At 37.8% G+C, this 15291-nt stretch overlaps 1 protein-coding gene across 1 annotated transcript in view; it reads left to right on the top strand.

Annotated features, from left to right (window-relative positions):
- LOC132836998 (glutamate receptor ionotropic, kainate 2-like) overlaps positions 1-11884 on the top strand; it is a 423698-nt gene extending 411814 nt beyond the window's left edge. The window contains exons 15-16 of the mRNA XM_060856620.1: positions 7555-7805; positions 11394-11884. Of these exons, the coding sequence (XP_060712603.1) occupies positions 7555-7805; positions 11394-11558 (416 nt within the window). The 3' untranslated portion in view covers positions 11559-11884. The remainder of the gene's footprint in view (positions 1-7554; positions 7806-11393) is intronic.
- Positions 11885-15291: the final 3407 nt, after the last annotated feature.

Here is a 15291-nt window from a genome sequence, read left to right as displayed (position 1 = left end):
CATAAAATGCTGGAAAACAAAACACCAGTAAATTAGGCAGTTGAAAGCATTTCAAGTTTGTGAACTTTGATCAGAATTGGGGAAAGTTAGAGATGCAATGGATTCTGAACAGTCAGTGCTGCAATAAGGACAAATGGAAAGTCTGTGAAAGGGTGGAAGGCAGGAGGGATTGAAAGCATGGTGTTGGGACAAACAAATACTCAAAGGATGGGCCTATAAAACCACTGCTTAGCTAACTGAAACAACAAAACTGCAACAAATGAAAAAAATGCAATCATGAAGTTGTCAAACTCTGTGTTTAGTCCAGAAGGCTATGAGTGCCTTGCTGAAATGTGAGGTGCCATTCCTGAAGCTTACATTGAGCCTTGCTGGTTCTAACTAAGTTAAAAATCACACTACACTAGGTTGTAGTCCAAAAGATTTATTTGGAAGCACTGGGTTTCGGAGTGTTGCTCCTTCATCAGGTGGGTCATCAGGTTATCACAATCACCTGATGAAGGACCAGCGCTCCGAAAGCTAGTGCTTCGAAATAAACCTGTTGGCCTATAACCTGGTGTTGTTTGATTTTTAACTTTGGTAAAAACATGACTGCAGATGCTGGAAACCAGATTCTGGATTAGTGGTGCTGGAAGAGCACAGCAGTTCAGGCAGCAATTTGTACACCCCAGTCCAACACTGGCACCCCCCAATCTTGGTTCGAACTACTTTGCATGGACATTCTTTTTCCACAAAAATGCATTAAAAGGAATTTTGCACTTTCAGATGAAGTTAGAATCTAGGATGTACTCATATGACAACTCTGACAAATGTGTAATAATGTATCAGTCTGAGTATAGCAATTTGGAGATGATTCTTTAACATCAGCAGATGCTATACTAATATTGTAGCTAGGCAACTGGTTTGGCTCAGACCAGGTAAATCAATCTTCAAGATGGAGTTTGTAAACTAGTAGGAGCTGGTGTATGCAAAGTTGTGACAATAAAATAATGTAAATGTAATTCTTTATTATCAGGGGTGTCAACCCATTTCAGATAAATAAGTTAATCTCTATGTTGAAATAATGGTTAGAGCATTGGCATATTTACATTCAGTGCTCATTTTTTATTCTTGCAAATGATAATTTCTAGACAGTGGCTTTCCATTTTGTTGAACGTTTAGAAAAGAAATAAGTTAGAAAATCATTTCACATGCTTTCACATTGGTTGCCCTGTTAAAACAGTAAAAACATTTTGTTTACCAGAGTACAGTGGAAATTCAAAATGTGAAAACATGACGAACTATAATTAGACTAAAATAACCAATATGTGTGGCAGGGCCTATAATCAGTGCTAGTGGAACAGAGATGGGTTTTTCTGTTGTTAATGGTTGCATGGTAACAGCTAACCTTCAGCTGGAGAAACAAAAGTCTACTTAATAATGTGTTTTTTAAAAAGGCAATATAAATTTTATTCAGTCCAATGATTCAAAAACAGAATTAATTTAACAGCATAAAATTTAAATTTCAATTGATTTTCGAAAGGAAAAATAATACCAATGTGCATGTTTCAGCGCCAGTAAAATCAGTTTGTAAAAGTAGGCCTTCTTATCTCAGTAGGAATATTTCTATTTTCTGACTCAGTATTAAATTGCTAAAGGTTTTGTTGTTTCTCATGTATCTGGATTTAGAAAATGATTTCTGTCCCTGTTCTATGCATATTTTATTAGTGGATGTGTTCATATAAACTCCATCAGCAAAGAGGAAAGAGCAAAGCTGAGTTGCTCATGTCTTTAAGCTGTCATTAACAGCACTTTTCAATTGCTCAGCTGAGCATCTCATCTTAATTCCTCCCCTTTTGACTCTCATTTAAATTCCTCATTCTCCAGTGCCCAAACAAGAAGGACTGATTTCCTCCTTCAGTCTCTACACTGACAGCTCATCCATTATCCATGTGCTAGTTGTCCTATACTTGCTCCCAGTTTAGTGACATATTGATTTCAATGATTGTATCCTTTTTGTCAAATCTTGCTAATCCACATCCCTCCCTCTCTCTGGAGTATTCTTCCAGCCCTTCGATCTTTGATAATATCTGCACACTTCCAATTCTGACCTCTTGACGTTGATTTTAATGCTCACTTTTGGTGGCCATATTGCCAATGCGTTGATCACTGGAACTGTCTCCCTAAATGTCCTGCCTTTCTATCCTCTTCTTCATGAGTCCTGAAGATCTATCTCTTTATCCAAGCTTTTGGTCATCTCCTTATGTGGCTCATGAGAAATTTAGTTTGATAAATCTTTCAAAACATTCTTTTGAGTTGTTTCTACATGTTTAGGGATCTGTACGAATAAAAATTGTTACTGTAATGGATCGTGGTTTCATTTTTCATCCCAACTGACATGAAATGTCGACACGGTGGCACAGTGGTTAGCACTGCTGCCTCACAGCGCCAGAGATCTGGGTTCAATTCCCACCTTGGGCGACTGTCTGTGTGGAGTTTGCACATTCTCCCCGTGTCTGTGTGGGTTTCCTCCGGGTGCTCCGGTTTCCTCCTACAGTCCAAAAGATGTGCAGGTTAGGTGAATTGGCCATGCTAAATTGCCCCTAGTGTTAGGTGTAGGGGAATGGGTCTGGGTGGGTTGCTCTTTGGAGGGTCGGTGTGGACTTGTTGGGCCGAAGGGCCTGTTTCCACACTGTAAGTAAGTAATCTAAAATGAAACTGATATAATTTACCCAACAGTGGAAATAGATTCACAACCCTGGGAGAGTGTTTCCTGGAACTACAATGTTCCAACCACTTTAGCACTTGAGCTATAGAATTGCAAAGGATTGATTTTGAGAGATTTCCAACAAAGTAACTTTGTATGAAGATAATTTCACCCCCTGCCCCCTCCCAACTTTGTACTGACTAACAACATTAATTGTGTCAAATTGTGACACTAACAGTCGATTTTGGATTTTCTTTGAGTGGGTTAATTTCTGGAAGCAGCCAAAATCATAGATTGAAATTGATTTGGCCTCTTGTTTATGAGCTGATTTTTTTTTGTTGAAGGAGCTGTTTTTTCAATGAATTTTCTTTCTTAAAATTCAGCAAATTATAATTGCTTGTCGGGGAAAGCGTGATGGTAACACAATAACAACATAGAATAGGTACATTTCTACCAGCTTTCTCACGACATGCTGAGAGAGAAAGGTTTTTACAATGTCAGATCATGCAATTACTTTTTAAAAGTCAAATGATAATTACAGTTTGCCCTGGACAATGTTTATCCCTTAAAACAGATTATCTGTCCATTATCACATTTCTGTTTATGATCCTTGCTTTACAGAAGTTCATTGGTATATTTCCAATATTACAATGACTGCATTTTAATACAGCTCTTTGCTTGAGTGCACTTTAGTCCCAAGATCATGAAAGGCTTTCTATAAACACAAGTTCTCTGACATGTCATGCACAATCTGTACTCGTAAGGCTAGTGTTTCTTTTTAAGACCCTCGGATGAACTTCATCAGGACTTTTGTACTTGTCAACTTTCAGTCCTAATAATTCTTCATTACTTCTTCCCTGTGGAATGAAATTCTTTCAGATTCCTCCATTCCTTTTAAACTTTTTAAACTTACACAAGTGCAATAATAAGGGCGGGAAGACAGAACTAGCTTCAGTGAACTGGGAAATTCCATTGTGAAGTAGGTCATTAAAAAAAGCTTGAGGGGATATTTCAGAATTCTTAGAAATGGTACAGTACCATGAGAGAGAAAGATGTCAATAGAGGGACATACCATCCGTGGATAACCAAGGAAGTTAAAAGTTGTATTAAATTGAAAGAAAAAGCAGATAATTCAACAAAGATGAGTAATAGATAAGAAGATTGGACAGAATACGGTATAAAGAACATCACAGAATGACTGAAGATTCTTTTTTATTCATACTTGGGGTGTGGAGATTGAACTGAGTGGCTTCCTTAGTCATTTCAGATAGCAGTTATGGGTCAACCACATTGATATAGGTTGGGCATCAAATGTAGGCCAGACTTAATTCCCTAAGTGATATTAATGAACCTTATGGGGTTTTATTATCATTTGACAAAGACTATGTGACCTCCAATAGACAGCCTTTTGATTTCTATTTTTATTGAAGATCAAATTTACCATTTACTCTGGTGAGATTCAAGCCTCTGTCTCCACAACATGAGCCTGGGCTTTTGAATATACCACTTCAGCACTGCCTTTCTTTGAGGGATGGAAATAAGCACTTACCTGGAAATTTAAAATGTTGACCAAGAAGGCACTGCATCATGAACTTGTCTCAGTAGCACCATACTGCGACAATCTAAGGTAACCTTTTTAATAAGGAGAAGGAAATTATCATACATGAGAGTGCTAGCTTGAAAAATTAAAACAGGTAGTGGAAGCTTCTATAAGTATTTAAAAAGAAAACAAGAGTAAATAAAATGAGGGTTGGTCCTTTAAAGCCACAAGTCTAGGAAATTAGTCGTGGGAAATTTGCAGATGAATTGAACAGATATTATTGGTCTGTCTTCATGGTAGAGTAAGCACCATACACTCCAAAAATCACTATGAATTGGAGATGAAAGGAATGGAGGAACCTGAACAATTTCATTCACCAGGGAAAAAGTAATGAGACAATTATTAGAACTGAAAATTAACAAGTCTAGAAACCCAGCTGAAGTTCATCTGAGGGTCTGAAAGAAATAGCTGCTGAAATAATTGTTATCATTGTATCAGCCTCCACCACTTCTCTGGCAGTTCATTTCATACATGCACCACTTTTTGCAAGAAAGAGTTGCCCTTTAGTTCCCTTTTAAATCTTTCCCCTCTCACCTCAAACCTATGATCTCTAGTTCTGTGACTCCAGACCCATAGTTGACTCTTAACCGCCCTCTGGGCAATTATGGATTTAAGAATGGGCAATAATTGCTGGCCTAGCCAGTGATGCCCTCATCCTGTGAATGAATAAAAATAAAGCAGCCTTAAAGGACCAAATGTTTTTATGGTGTTCCGGTGTTCTTTGGGAGTTTAGAACACACTTCTCAGAGAAATATATAGCAGAGTCATTGAATATTTTAAATGCAGAGATTCTTGACGAACAAGGGAGTCAATGTGGGCAGGTTGGAATGTAGAATTAAGGCCACAATTGAATCAACCATGATCTCAGTGAATGTTGCAATAGGTTGACCTACTCCTGTTTCTAATTCATCTGTTTAGCATCTATCAATTAAAACAGCTACAACCGCGTATCAAGGAATTACTGAATTTAATCAATTGGGTAGATTTATGCATCTTATATTTAAGGTTTCTAGGAATGAATGTTACAATTATGTAATTTAGCCTAGAAAAAAACATAAGTTTCAAATCATTGTTTAACCTTTAAAATATGAATAATTCTGTTGATCATTGTCAAAGATGATTTAGGAAGAGATTTTTTGAATGAAATGCTGAACATATAATGAAACAATTTTCAGTGATGTAAGCTGATTACAGCATGTCTCTTGTGTGCCTGTCTGCTATTGGACCAAACTCACTTAAACACTCAATGTTGCTTGGCCAGCTGTTACTCGTGTTCATCTTTCCAGTTGGTTTTTAAACCTCCATTCCCCAGCTGGAACAGAATTCCAGAAACATACTGGCTCCATAATACATGCTACAAAGAAGAGAAAATCTTGAAGCTGCTGTTTTTGTCCCCTCACCCAGGAACTGCTTTGAAAGTGGAAAAGAAATAAGGTTATGATGGGAATAAAGCTATTAGGGAATAAACACATTGGTCGTGAAAGGGTGACAGACGAGATACATGGGTCATTAAGGGGTGAGATGAGTAGGAAGATAAATGGCCTTAAAAAAATGTATTGGATAAAATAAACAACTCCAAGAGGATAAGGCCCCTGGTTGAAATAGATTACATTCATGTCTTTTAGTAGAATATTGAAAAAAAATGGAAGAGGCTACTACTCATACCTTATAATTTATTAGAAAAAGCATAGTACTAGAGATAGCAAGTAGTTCCTGAACTTAAGAAGAAAACTGAACATGTCAAAGGATTTATAAGCCAGTCAGCTTATCATCAGTGATAGGAAAAGAAATAGAATCTTAACTGAAGGAGAGGACAGAATAGCATCTAAAATGAACAAAAATGTAATAATGAATAGTCTGTATTGAATTTTAAAATGGCAATTGTCACTTAGCCAACCTAATTGAATTTTTTTGAGACAGTAACAAACAGAAGGTAGACAATGATTATGCAGTGGATGTAGTTTATTTTGATTTTCAAAAAGTAATCGATGAAGTGTTCCATAACAGAGTAATGAATAAAGTCAGGGAATCTGGAGATAGGAGACAAGTGGCAAAGTGGGACTGTCAGCTGGCTGCAAGACAGAAAGCATAGACTGGGAAGATAAGTTAGTTAATCAGAGTGCAGGGAAGTGTGTTCAACAGGAATCAGTCTGCTGCTGTTGACAATTTACATCAACACTTTGGACTTGGGAATACAATTTCTAATGAATGATGTCAAATTGGGAGAATTGTCAATACTGAGGAAGATATTGCAACAATTACTTGCCAGTCTTTTTTTAGCTATACTATGAGATGGTATATCTAGGTGGGAGGATTAATGAAATCACTTGCTACTTGGGTGATGCAAGTCCATGTGAGGGGAAAAGAACAAAGGGATCTCAAAGTGCAAATGCTCCAAAGTCTTAATTTAAGTAGCAAAACATCCTTTTGCTATCAGCCTTTAACACTGTACATTGTAACTTTTGCACTGTTAAATCTCACTTGAACACAGAAGAATGATATATAATAAGTAATTTTTATTGAAATATATATATCATTGTTTTCTGATTGAACAGATGCTCAGCTACTTAAACTCAGAAAATTAGATATTTCTGCATTAGGTTATTGGTCATTATTGAGCCTGGTTTTTGGCTAGAAAATGTGTTTGTAGGGAGTACCCTATACCCCAAGAACATCTGAACAACCTTTAACATGAGCAACTAAAACTGATATTAAGCCCCCTTATTAATACTTAACAGGGGTTTAACTCATGTCTAGACCTCTCTCCCCAGGTTCTGCTGGCAGTGATGTGGTCTAGCAAGTGCTATTACTAGTAAGGAGGTCAGTTGAAATATTTAGGTCAGACATAATTCCTCAGGTTTTCATCAGAGATCTTCCCACCTCCAAGTTCACTTGGTCAATTGGCCTTTCTCACACTTCTGGAATTAATAAGCTAATAAGTTCAAAGAAAATTACAGAACTAAACAAAATCATTTTTCATGCCATCGTCATTGTTCAGCCATGTTGTTCTCAGCAGTATCTTGGAGACTCCAGGGCACTGCCGGTGTACTGTTCCCAACCCATTTGGCTGACCTCTGTTTGGGAGTGCGCGTCTCCATAGATTTCTGCCACCATGGAAGCACTTGCCAGCAAATGAGCAATGACTGGAATGGTTTTGACTGCACACCTTTTTAAAAATTGGAAGTGCAAAGCGATTTGGCTGTAAGGAGTGTTGCAAGTAAAAAGGAGAAAAGACTACTAATATTGCTTTACCGTATTGGTTCATCTTCAGGTTCTCCATACAGGGAAAAGATCACTATTGCAATTCTCCAACTGCAGGAGGAGGGGAAACTGCACATGATGAAAGAGAAATGGTGGAGGGGTAATGGCTGCCCTGAGGAAGAGAGCAAAGAAGCCAGTGCTTTAGGAGTCCAGAACATTGGTGGCATCTTTATCGTGCTGGCTGCAGGCCTGGTACTGTCCATCTTTGTGGCAGTGGGTGAATTTCTGTACAAGTCGAAAAAAAATGCACAGCTTGAGAAGGTAAAAGACTTTTCCAGTGCATCAGTAAGTTACTGGAGATTATATAGTGCAGTCCCATTGATTTTTCACTAGAGTGAAATCATATTGAGTAATATATATATAAATGTCTAGATTTCCTGGTAAGAAAATGGCTTAAATTTTGAGTGTATGCTTTGTGACAGCAAAATCATTTAAACTCAGAATTTGAATTTTGTGAAAAGAATCTGTGCATTTTAATTAATGGTTGCTAGCTTTGTTCAAGCTTGTTTATATAAAATGAAATAAATATTTATTTGTTTTAAAGTGTATAGGAATGATTACTCCATGTATCCATAGATGCAGTGGTATTTGATATAAGATATTTATTGTGTTAGACAAACATGGGCATAAACTCGAGCACGACATGAATAATCCAGTCAGTAATGCTGTAAATATTGTTTTATCTCTGAACAGCATTCTGAACTTCAAGCTGAAAAAAATGGAATATCTTTGATATTTTCATTGTTTACCCATTGTATGTGGTGTTCAATTCAATAAATGTAATTGTTTTAAGTAGTTATTGGCAGTTCAGTGTATTTCAGTGCAGTAAGAAAACATCAAAGACAAGCAAAATGACTGTGTTTCATTAAAGCAGATAACACAGCAGAAAGGAAGTGTATTAGAATAGCAATCATTGAATCCATATCTCAATTCATAACCATGTTGCCACTACACAGTTTTTGTCAGATAATAGGCTTAAATAGCTGAATCCATGTTTGTCATTTATAGCAGTTTTGATTCATGCTATAATCTGCTGTGCTTTTAATTAGCCATAATGCTTTGTCTCTGCTGTGCATCTCCTGATTTTTCTTTCTTAATTAAACACTGCTTATTTCTGCAGATATGCAATGATTACTCTGCCAATATTAGACCAAAAAGTGATGGCTTGCCATTTCTTTGGTGGTATGCTGTCGCAAGAATATTAAAACTGAGGTAGACAATTCCCTCTTTACTGTTGATGATAGAATGAACAAGTGATTCAAATCTGTTGTCATCACATACGTTATAAATTTAAAAATAAAATGTATAATTTCCCATAGAAAAGTTTAATTTATTCATTTGAGCTGCAATTAATAAATCTAAACATCTAAGTTGTTTACTGTCAAACCTGCTAATTAGCTTCAATGTGCAACTGTGAATTTTTCTTGGTCTCATGCTATTTTTCGCTGTTTAATGAGAGCTGTGGCTATAACAGTAGAATATTGATGTATAGTTTGAACAATTTAAACCAAGCTATTGCAGTTTATTGCCCTTCTACTTTTTTTTGTCATTTTAGCACCTTGATTCTGTTTAATTGTGTCACGTCAAAATTACATCTGGTCACGTGTCCACTTTTTATGTCCAACTAATTTTGCTTCTGAGGGTAAATTGCTGGATTGGTGGCTTCTTCACGATTCATCACTTGAATACCCTGAAGCAGTGGCAGAAGGTGTCACTTAATGATAAGAAAAGAAGCTTCAGGGATAAGCCATTCAGCCAATATCTGTGCAGTCATTAAAAGATGAAAACAGAGATTGATTTAATAGTTAATGTTCGAACACTCACTGAAACATTTACTCCAGGTTAAAGGATGTCTGCATTAACTGTTTTACAATTATTAACATGGCTAGCAATGGCAGAATCCAAATGGAAAAGAAAAACCAATGAGCAACGGCATGAAATAACATATGTGTATTGGTCCTCGTGCAATTAGGGAGATTTATTTTATCACATGACTGTTTTAGTTTTCAGAATTTAACCATGGATTAAACTGAAGGCTTGAGGTTTTGATGCAGAAGTCAGGAAACTGCTTCCAAGGAAATTGATGGCGTTTGAAATTTCCAAGTTGTCTTGACCCTTATTTGGCACTGAGATAGAAGCCCATAAGGGAAACAGACAAGCTCTCAGGGCTGGAAGGCCAAGTGGAGGATTTCCAGCTTCATTGAGCATCTGGTTGTAGTACAAATCAGTAACTGGAAAGAACTTCCAACAACGGGTGTTCTTTGAATCACCTTTTAAAACGTTTAATAAAATAAAATCAGAAAAAGCTGTCGAGCCAGCAATGTGGCAGGTGAGTTAAAGGCAACGTGATGGCTCAGTAGTGACTCACAGCACCAGGGACCTTGGTTCGTAACCAGCCTTGGGTCACTGTGTGGAGTTTGCATGTTTTCCCAAAGTCTGTGTGAGTCTCCTGTAGATGCTCTAGTTTCCTCTCACAGTCCAAAGATGTGTAGGTGAGGTGGATCGGCTATACTGAATTGTCCCATAGTGTCCAGAGATGTTCAGGTTGGGTGGAGCAGCCATGGTAAATGAGGATAAGATAGTGGAGGGGGATGGGGGCATCTGGTTCTGGGTGGAATACTCTTCGGAGGGTTGGTGCAAACCCAATGGGCTGAATGGTGTCAATCTACATGGTAGGGATTCTATGATTCAATGAGTTCCTTCCCAGGGTAGCCTTTGGCTGTACCCCTATGCAAGTGGATTGGGAGGACTTGTAGACCCTCCAAGATCCAACCTGTACTTCACCCTGACACTGCGTGCTCACGTCCAGTCTGTTAATCTGCCCTTGTTATGTTAAGAAGCTCGAGGCCAACTTGTAAATCCTGGCTCACCTCCTAAACCATTCTTGTCAAGACTCTTGATGAGCCGAACTTGTCTTGTGGACTTTGGTGACTCTCCTAGGGGGGACTGAACAGGTCTCTGACAAAACAGCTGATGCCAGCAACAATTTGGAGGTGCTGGTGTTGGACTGTTAAACATCACACAACATCAGGTTATAGTCCAGTAGGTTTAATTGGAAGCACTAGCTTTTGGAGCGCTGCTCCTTCATGGGGTGGTTGTGGAGGACACAATTGTAAGACACACCAGCAATGACATCCTATAACTTGACATACTGGCCAGCACTGTGACCTTTCTCCACCTCTGGGAACCCCAAACATTCAGCCCTTGATGATGGCAATATTAATAGTCAATTTCTTTCAGACGTGTAGCCTTCATTTCACTTGTTGTAATTTTAACAAACAAACCTTGTATTCTAGCCTAGAAATTGGAAGGTGAAGAAAAGGTTGAGTGTATCAGGGAGAGTCACTTCGAATTCCCCAACTGCAGTTATCACCACAGGCTGCATGATATTCCTCAATAAAACCACAATGTCAGAAGCAGTGTTGCACAGAATAAATCTCTTCCCCTATTTTTGCTAGTTTACAATTTGTGCTGGAGGGTAGTTAAGCAGTGGTAGGGTAGGGCAACAGTTAGATTCCTTCCAGTGCAAGCTACTTGACATACAGTATTATGACTATCATTTATTAATACTGTATACATACAAAGTAGATGAAATATTTGATTGATAACTATGAATGCAGTAAATATAACATTTGTGTAGTTTCCAACAATTTAAGCAGAGCACATTATTCTTGAAAGCACTCTTGTCATTTTTATTTAAAGGCAAGTAGCAAGCTAAATGCTTTACTTTCAATCATTGACAAGCTTGTCTGATGTTAGGACAGAGAAATCTAAACTAACATGTGATTTCACTGTCGCTTCAAGGCATTGCTGTTTGATCTCATTTTCAGTCTTTAATTTTCCCCACAGAGGTCCTTCTGTAGTGCCATGGTTGAGGAGCTCAGGTTGTCTCTCAAGTGTCAACGGCGTCTGAAACACAGGCCTCAGGCACCAGTCATAGTGAAAACTGAAGAAGTTATCAACATGCATACGTTCAACGACAGGAGATTGCCTGGCAAAGAAACAATGGCATAAAGTGTAGAAAATCCACACCGAGCACAAACAGTAATCTTTGTTCCCAATGACCTGCAAGAGTGTTTCCAGTGGAAATATGCAAAACCGTGCCGAACAAGCGAGTTACCTCATGATGCTGTGTCGAAAAAAAAACCTACCTTATGAAAACAGGGTGGTCAAAGTCAGATCCCGAAACATTGTCAAGGACCAAAACTTGCAAATAAAGTAATTAAATGCAGTAAAGACTTTTCCCCTTCATCCCTCTTATCCTCCCTCCCTCTTATTTTCCCATATCGGAAATGAATGGTGATAATAAAGGATACGAAACACTGGACAACAAAGGGAAAACTGTGTTGAGTTATAGCTACAGTTATACAAGGTGGAAATGATACTGAGGATTGTCCAAACTTGTGCAGTTACTGTAATAGAGGCTGTTCAAAATAATTGAGGTTAAAGATGAAAGAGAACTAAGAGGCTTTGGAAAGAAATGGTGAAACTCTGATGAGATATTTCATGTATTTGTATCACCACCAGAAAGGAACACAAGGCAATAATTGTTTTCCGTCAATTTAGCTTTTTTTACAATGGATCAGACTGCTTTGAACCCTCACCAAATGAAAGAACGTTAAACAATTAAATTTTCTAAGCAATGGATTGCGAAGTTGTTTTCCAAAATCTGAGTGATGTAGGGTATAACAAACAGCCTAAAGTCCTTTAAGTTTGTGTACTTCATTGTGGTAACAGAAGAGTGTGTTCCCTTCAGCTCCCCCCATCTGGGTCTCAAGATTTGGTCCTTTCAAGTTGCTTCGCCCACCTGCTCCCACATCCAGCTGAACTGATTTGACGCCTGGCCTTTCAACTCGTGTGGTTCCGCCTGATTAATTATGGATATAGGATTTTCACTGACGTGATCCCATGGTAATGTTGCAGGAGACTCTTTTGTAGAATGCACTAAATCTCAAGTCACAACTGCTACAACTCCTTGTAAGCAGTTTTTCAAGATGTTCATGTTTATTTGTGGAAATGCAAGATTTATATGAAAATAGTTTTTGTATGGAATTTTTGTAATAATTTTTATCAGAAAATGAACACACGGGCACTAAATCTCAATGAGTTTCCATTAGGCTGATAGCATACAGTGATGAACTATTGTGTGTAATAAAAGGCACAGAGTCTTGGCCATATATTGTGATAATAAATGAAGTGCATACTGAGTATTGTCTGAAATTAATGCACAATCTTCAAAAAAAGGGATAGAGACCTTTTCATTTAAATATTTCACACCACATTTAGGTCAGTGTTTTACCCAAATTGGTTTGGGTCCCAATGGAATTAAGTCTGATATTTGCTTCTCAGATGGTATTATTTGGCAATTTTAAAGAAAAACTCACAATAAAGGAATTTAAGGGTACAATGACGTGCAAAAAATTATCTTCTCCCCCACCCTACCATGCTCATGATTAAGGGTACCTGAACAATATAATGTAAATGTAATTGCCTTTGCTGTGTTATTGAAATGAGAACTGTCACAAAAATATTGGTCAGTGCAAAGTCTATAATCCAAAAATCACAAGAGATATCTAGATAAAGATGCCCATTTTCTCTTTTTTTGGTTCTTGCATTCAGTAAGTCACTATATATTCCTCCCTTTCCTATTCTGGTATTGGCTACTTTCAGTTTATACTAGTTGTTTTTGCCATTTGATATCCTATTTTGGATGTTCCTTCCATTGTTTAATTACTGTCAGAGTGAAGGAGAACTGCCAGTTGCCAGTCCTAAATTTACTTTTTAATGATTTGAACCTGTATTCTTTGTACTGTTCTTATTATGATCTCTTATGGTCGACCCTTTCCACACTGGTTACTGTCTCACGTCATTTATGAAATTCCTTCTCCTTTTGAGGCCAAAAAAAATCCACATTTCTAAGTTTTTTCATCAAGCCCAGTCCTTGTCCTTTGATGCTCGGGCTCATGGCTTTTTCCTGAACTGTCTCCACTGCTTGAATATCACTGAATCTCAATGACCAGAACTGGAAACAAGACTCAAGTTGTAGTCTGACTAGCGTATTGTACAGATCGATCCTGACTTTCTCTGACATGTGTGCTACTGTTTTGTTAATACAGATCAGCATTGTATTGCTTTGTTGCTTTCTCCTTTGTATTGATTGAACATGTTGACTGTTGAATCTACCAAGAATTCTAGATAACTCTCTACATTGTGATCAGCCATTTTGTCATCATTCTTGGAATATATCCACCCCTTTTCTCATTTATTTGCAGAACGTTATAGACCTTCACCTGCTCACATATTAGAGTTAATTCTACAACTGTACAAATCTAGTGAGGAGGCCTTTGCTTAACATTACAAGACATATTTGACTATTTAAGTTAATGGTTGAAAGATCGTGTAACACATGTTTGAATTTCAGTTTGCCTGAGAGACTTTCAATGAGCAACAAAAAGTCGAAAGTTTGCCCCTTATTCTGCCCAACTCATTTTGAAGTCTTTGATTTGCAATTTCAGCTTTATGGCACTTCTATTGTGATGTGTGCACAACTGGTGGCATTATAGCATGTTACCTTTGCGCCTTCCAATCCTCTGGCATGTATCACAGTGAAACATTTACAAACTTCTCAGAGTATATATATTTCATATATACATATATTATATTTATTAAATCAAAGGTTACATTAAAATGAAGACAGAATGTAAGTCTCTAAAGCAGCAATTCAACTAGGTTAACCTGTTCTGGTCCATTATCACCTGTCTTGCTACATGTGATAACTCCCCATAGAAAATGCTGCACAACATCAACTAATGTGTTATGTACAAAAACACACAAATATAATAGTTCTGGTTAGTTTTGGGAACGAATATCGATTGAAAAAATGCACTTAGAAAGAATCAGGAATGCGAGACTTTGACCAATGGCACCTGAAAGACAAATCAGTGGTTCAAGGTAACAATGAGGAGAGCACTCAGCTAAGTGAGGTGAACTATCTACTGTCTTGTTCATGCGATTCAATTCCCCACGTAACTTGTTTCCTTCTATATCACATGACTTTTAGCTACTCTGAGAATACTCTGCTGAAGCTGAAAATGTTATTTCTGTTTCATAAATGCACGCTGGCTTTGAAGAAGGAGCTGGATTGTACTGTAAATTCCAGCACTGTCCTTTGATCCTTGAAGACAGAAGTCGGCTCCAACACAGGGCTTATATCAAGGAGCTTTCTCACATGCTTATCCAATGTCTGAAAAGATCTTGAATCAAATTCAGCAAATATCTTAGCACCCAGCTCATTGTTTTCCAGCATTAACATTTCAGTAATGATTGCATTAAATTGGCCGTACGACTTAGAGATGTCATGAAAATGGCTGATGAGAAATGGAAATGCCACATTATTGCAGTAAAGGTGATTCTGCAAACTTTGAGTTTGTCGGTTCCTCAGTACAGTAGGTGCAACAAACATATTCTAAACATACTGGGCTCATTAGCAGTCCTAAGCTGGGTGCTCTGAGCTTCAGCATACAAATTGGAATCTATGCTATGCTTGCGCACTTGTGCAGCAAATCACTCCCGTTGTCATATTGGTGTGGGCATTAACATGAATGTACACAGCAAGGTTGAAACTCAGGCACATAACGAGGGCAATCAATGCACAATGTTGGATTGTCACTAGCAGCGAAACGTTGGAACTCAACACTTCAGCTAATGCTCTCTCTTAGCCTCACATTGACAAGCGTGGATACAAGGA

Source organism: Hemiscyllium ocellatum, chromosome 3, assembly GCF_020745735.1.
Source record: "Hemiscyllium ocellatum isolate sHemOce1 chromosome 3, sHemOce1.pat.X.cur, whole genome shotgun sequence".
NCBI lineage: Eukaryota > Metazoa > Chordata > Chondrichthyes > Orectolobiformes > Hemiscylliidae > Hemiscyllium > Hemiscyllium ocellatum.
This window is presented reverse-complemented; position numbering and strand designations above follow the sequence as displayed.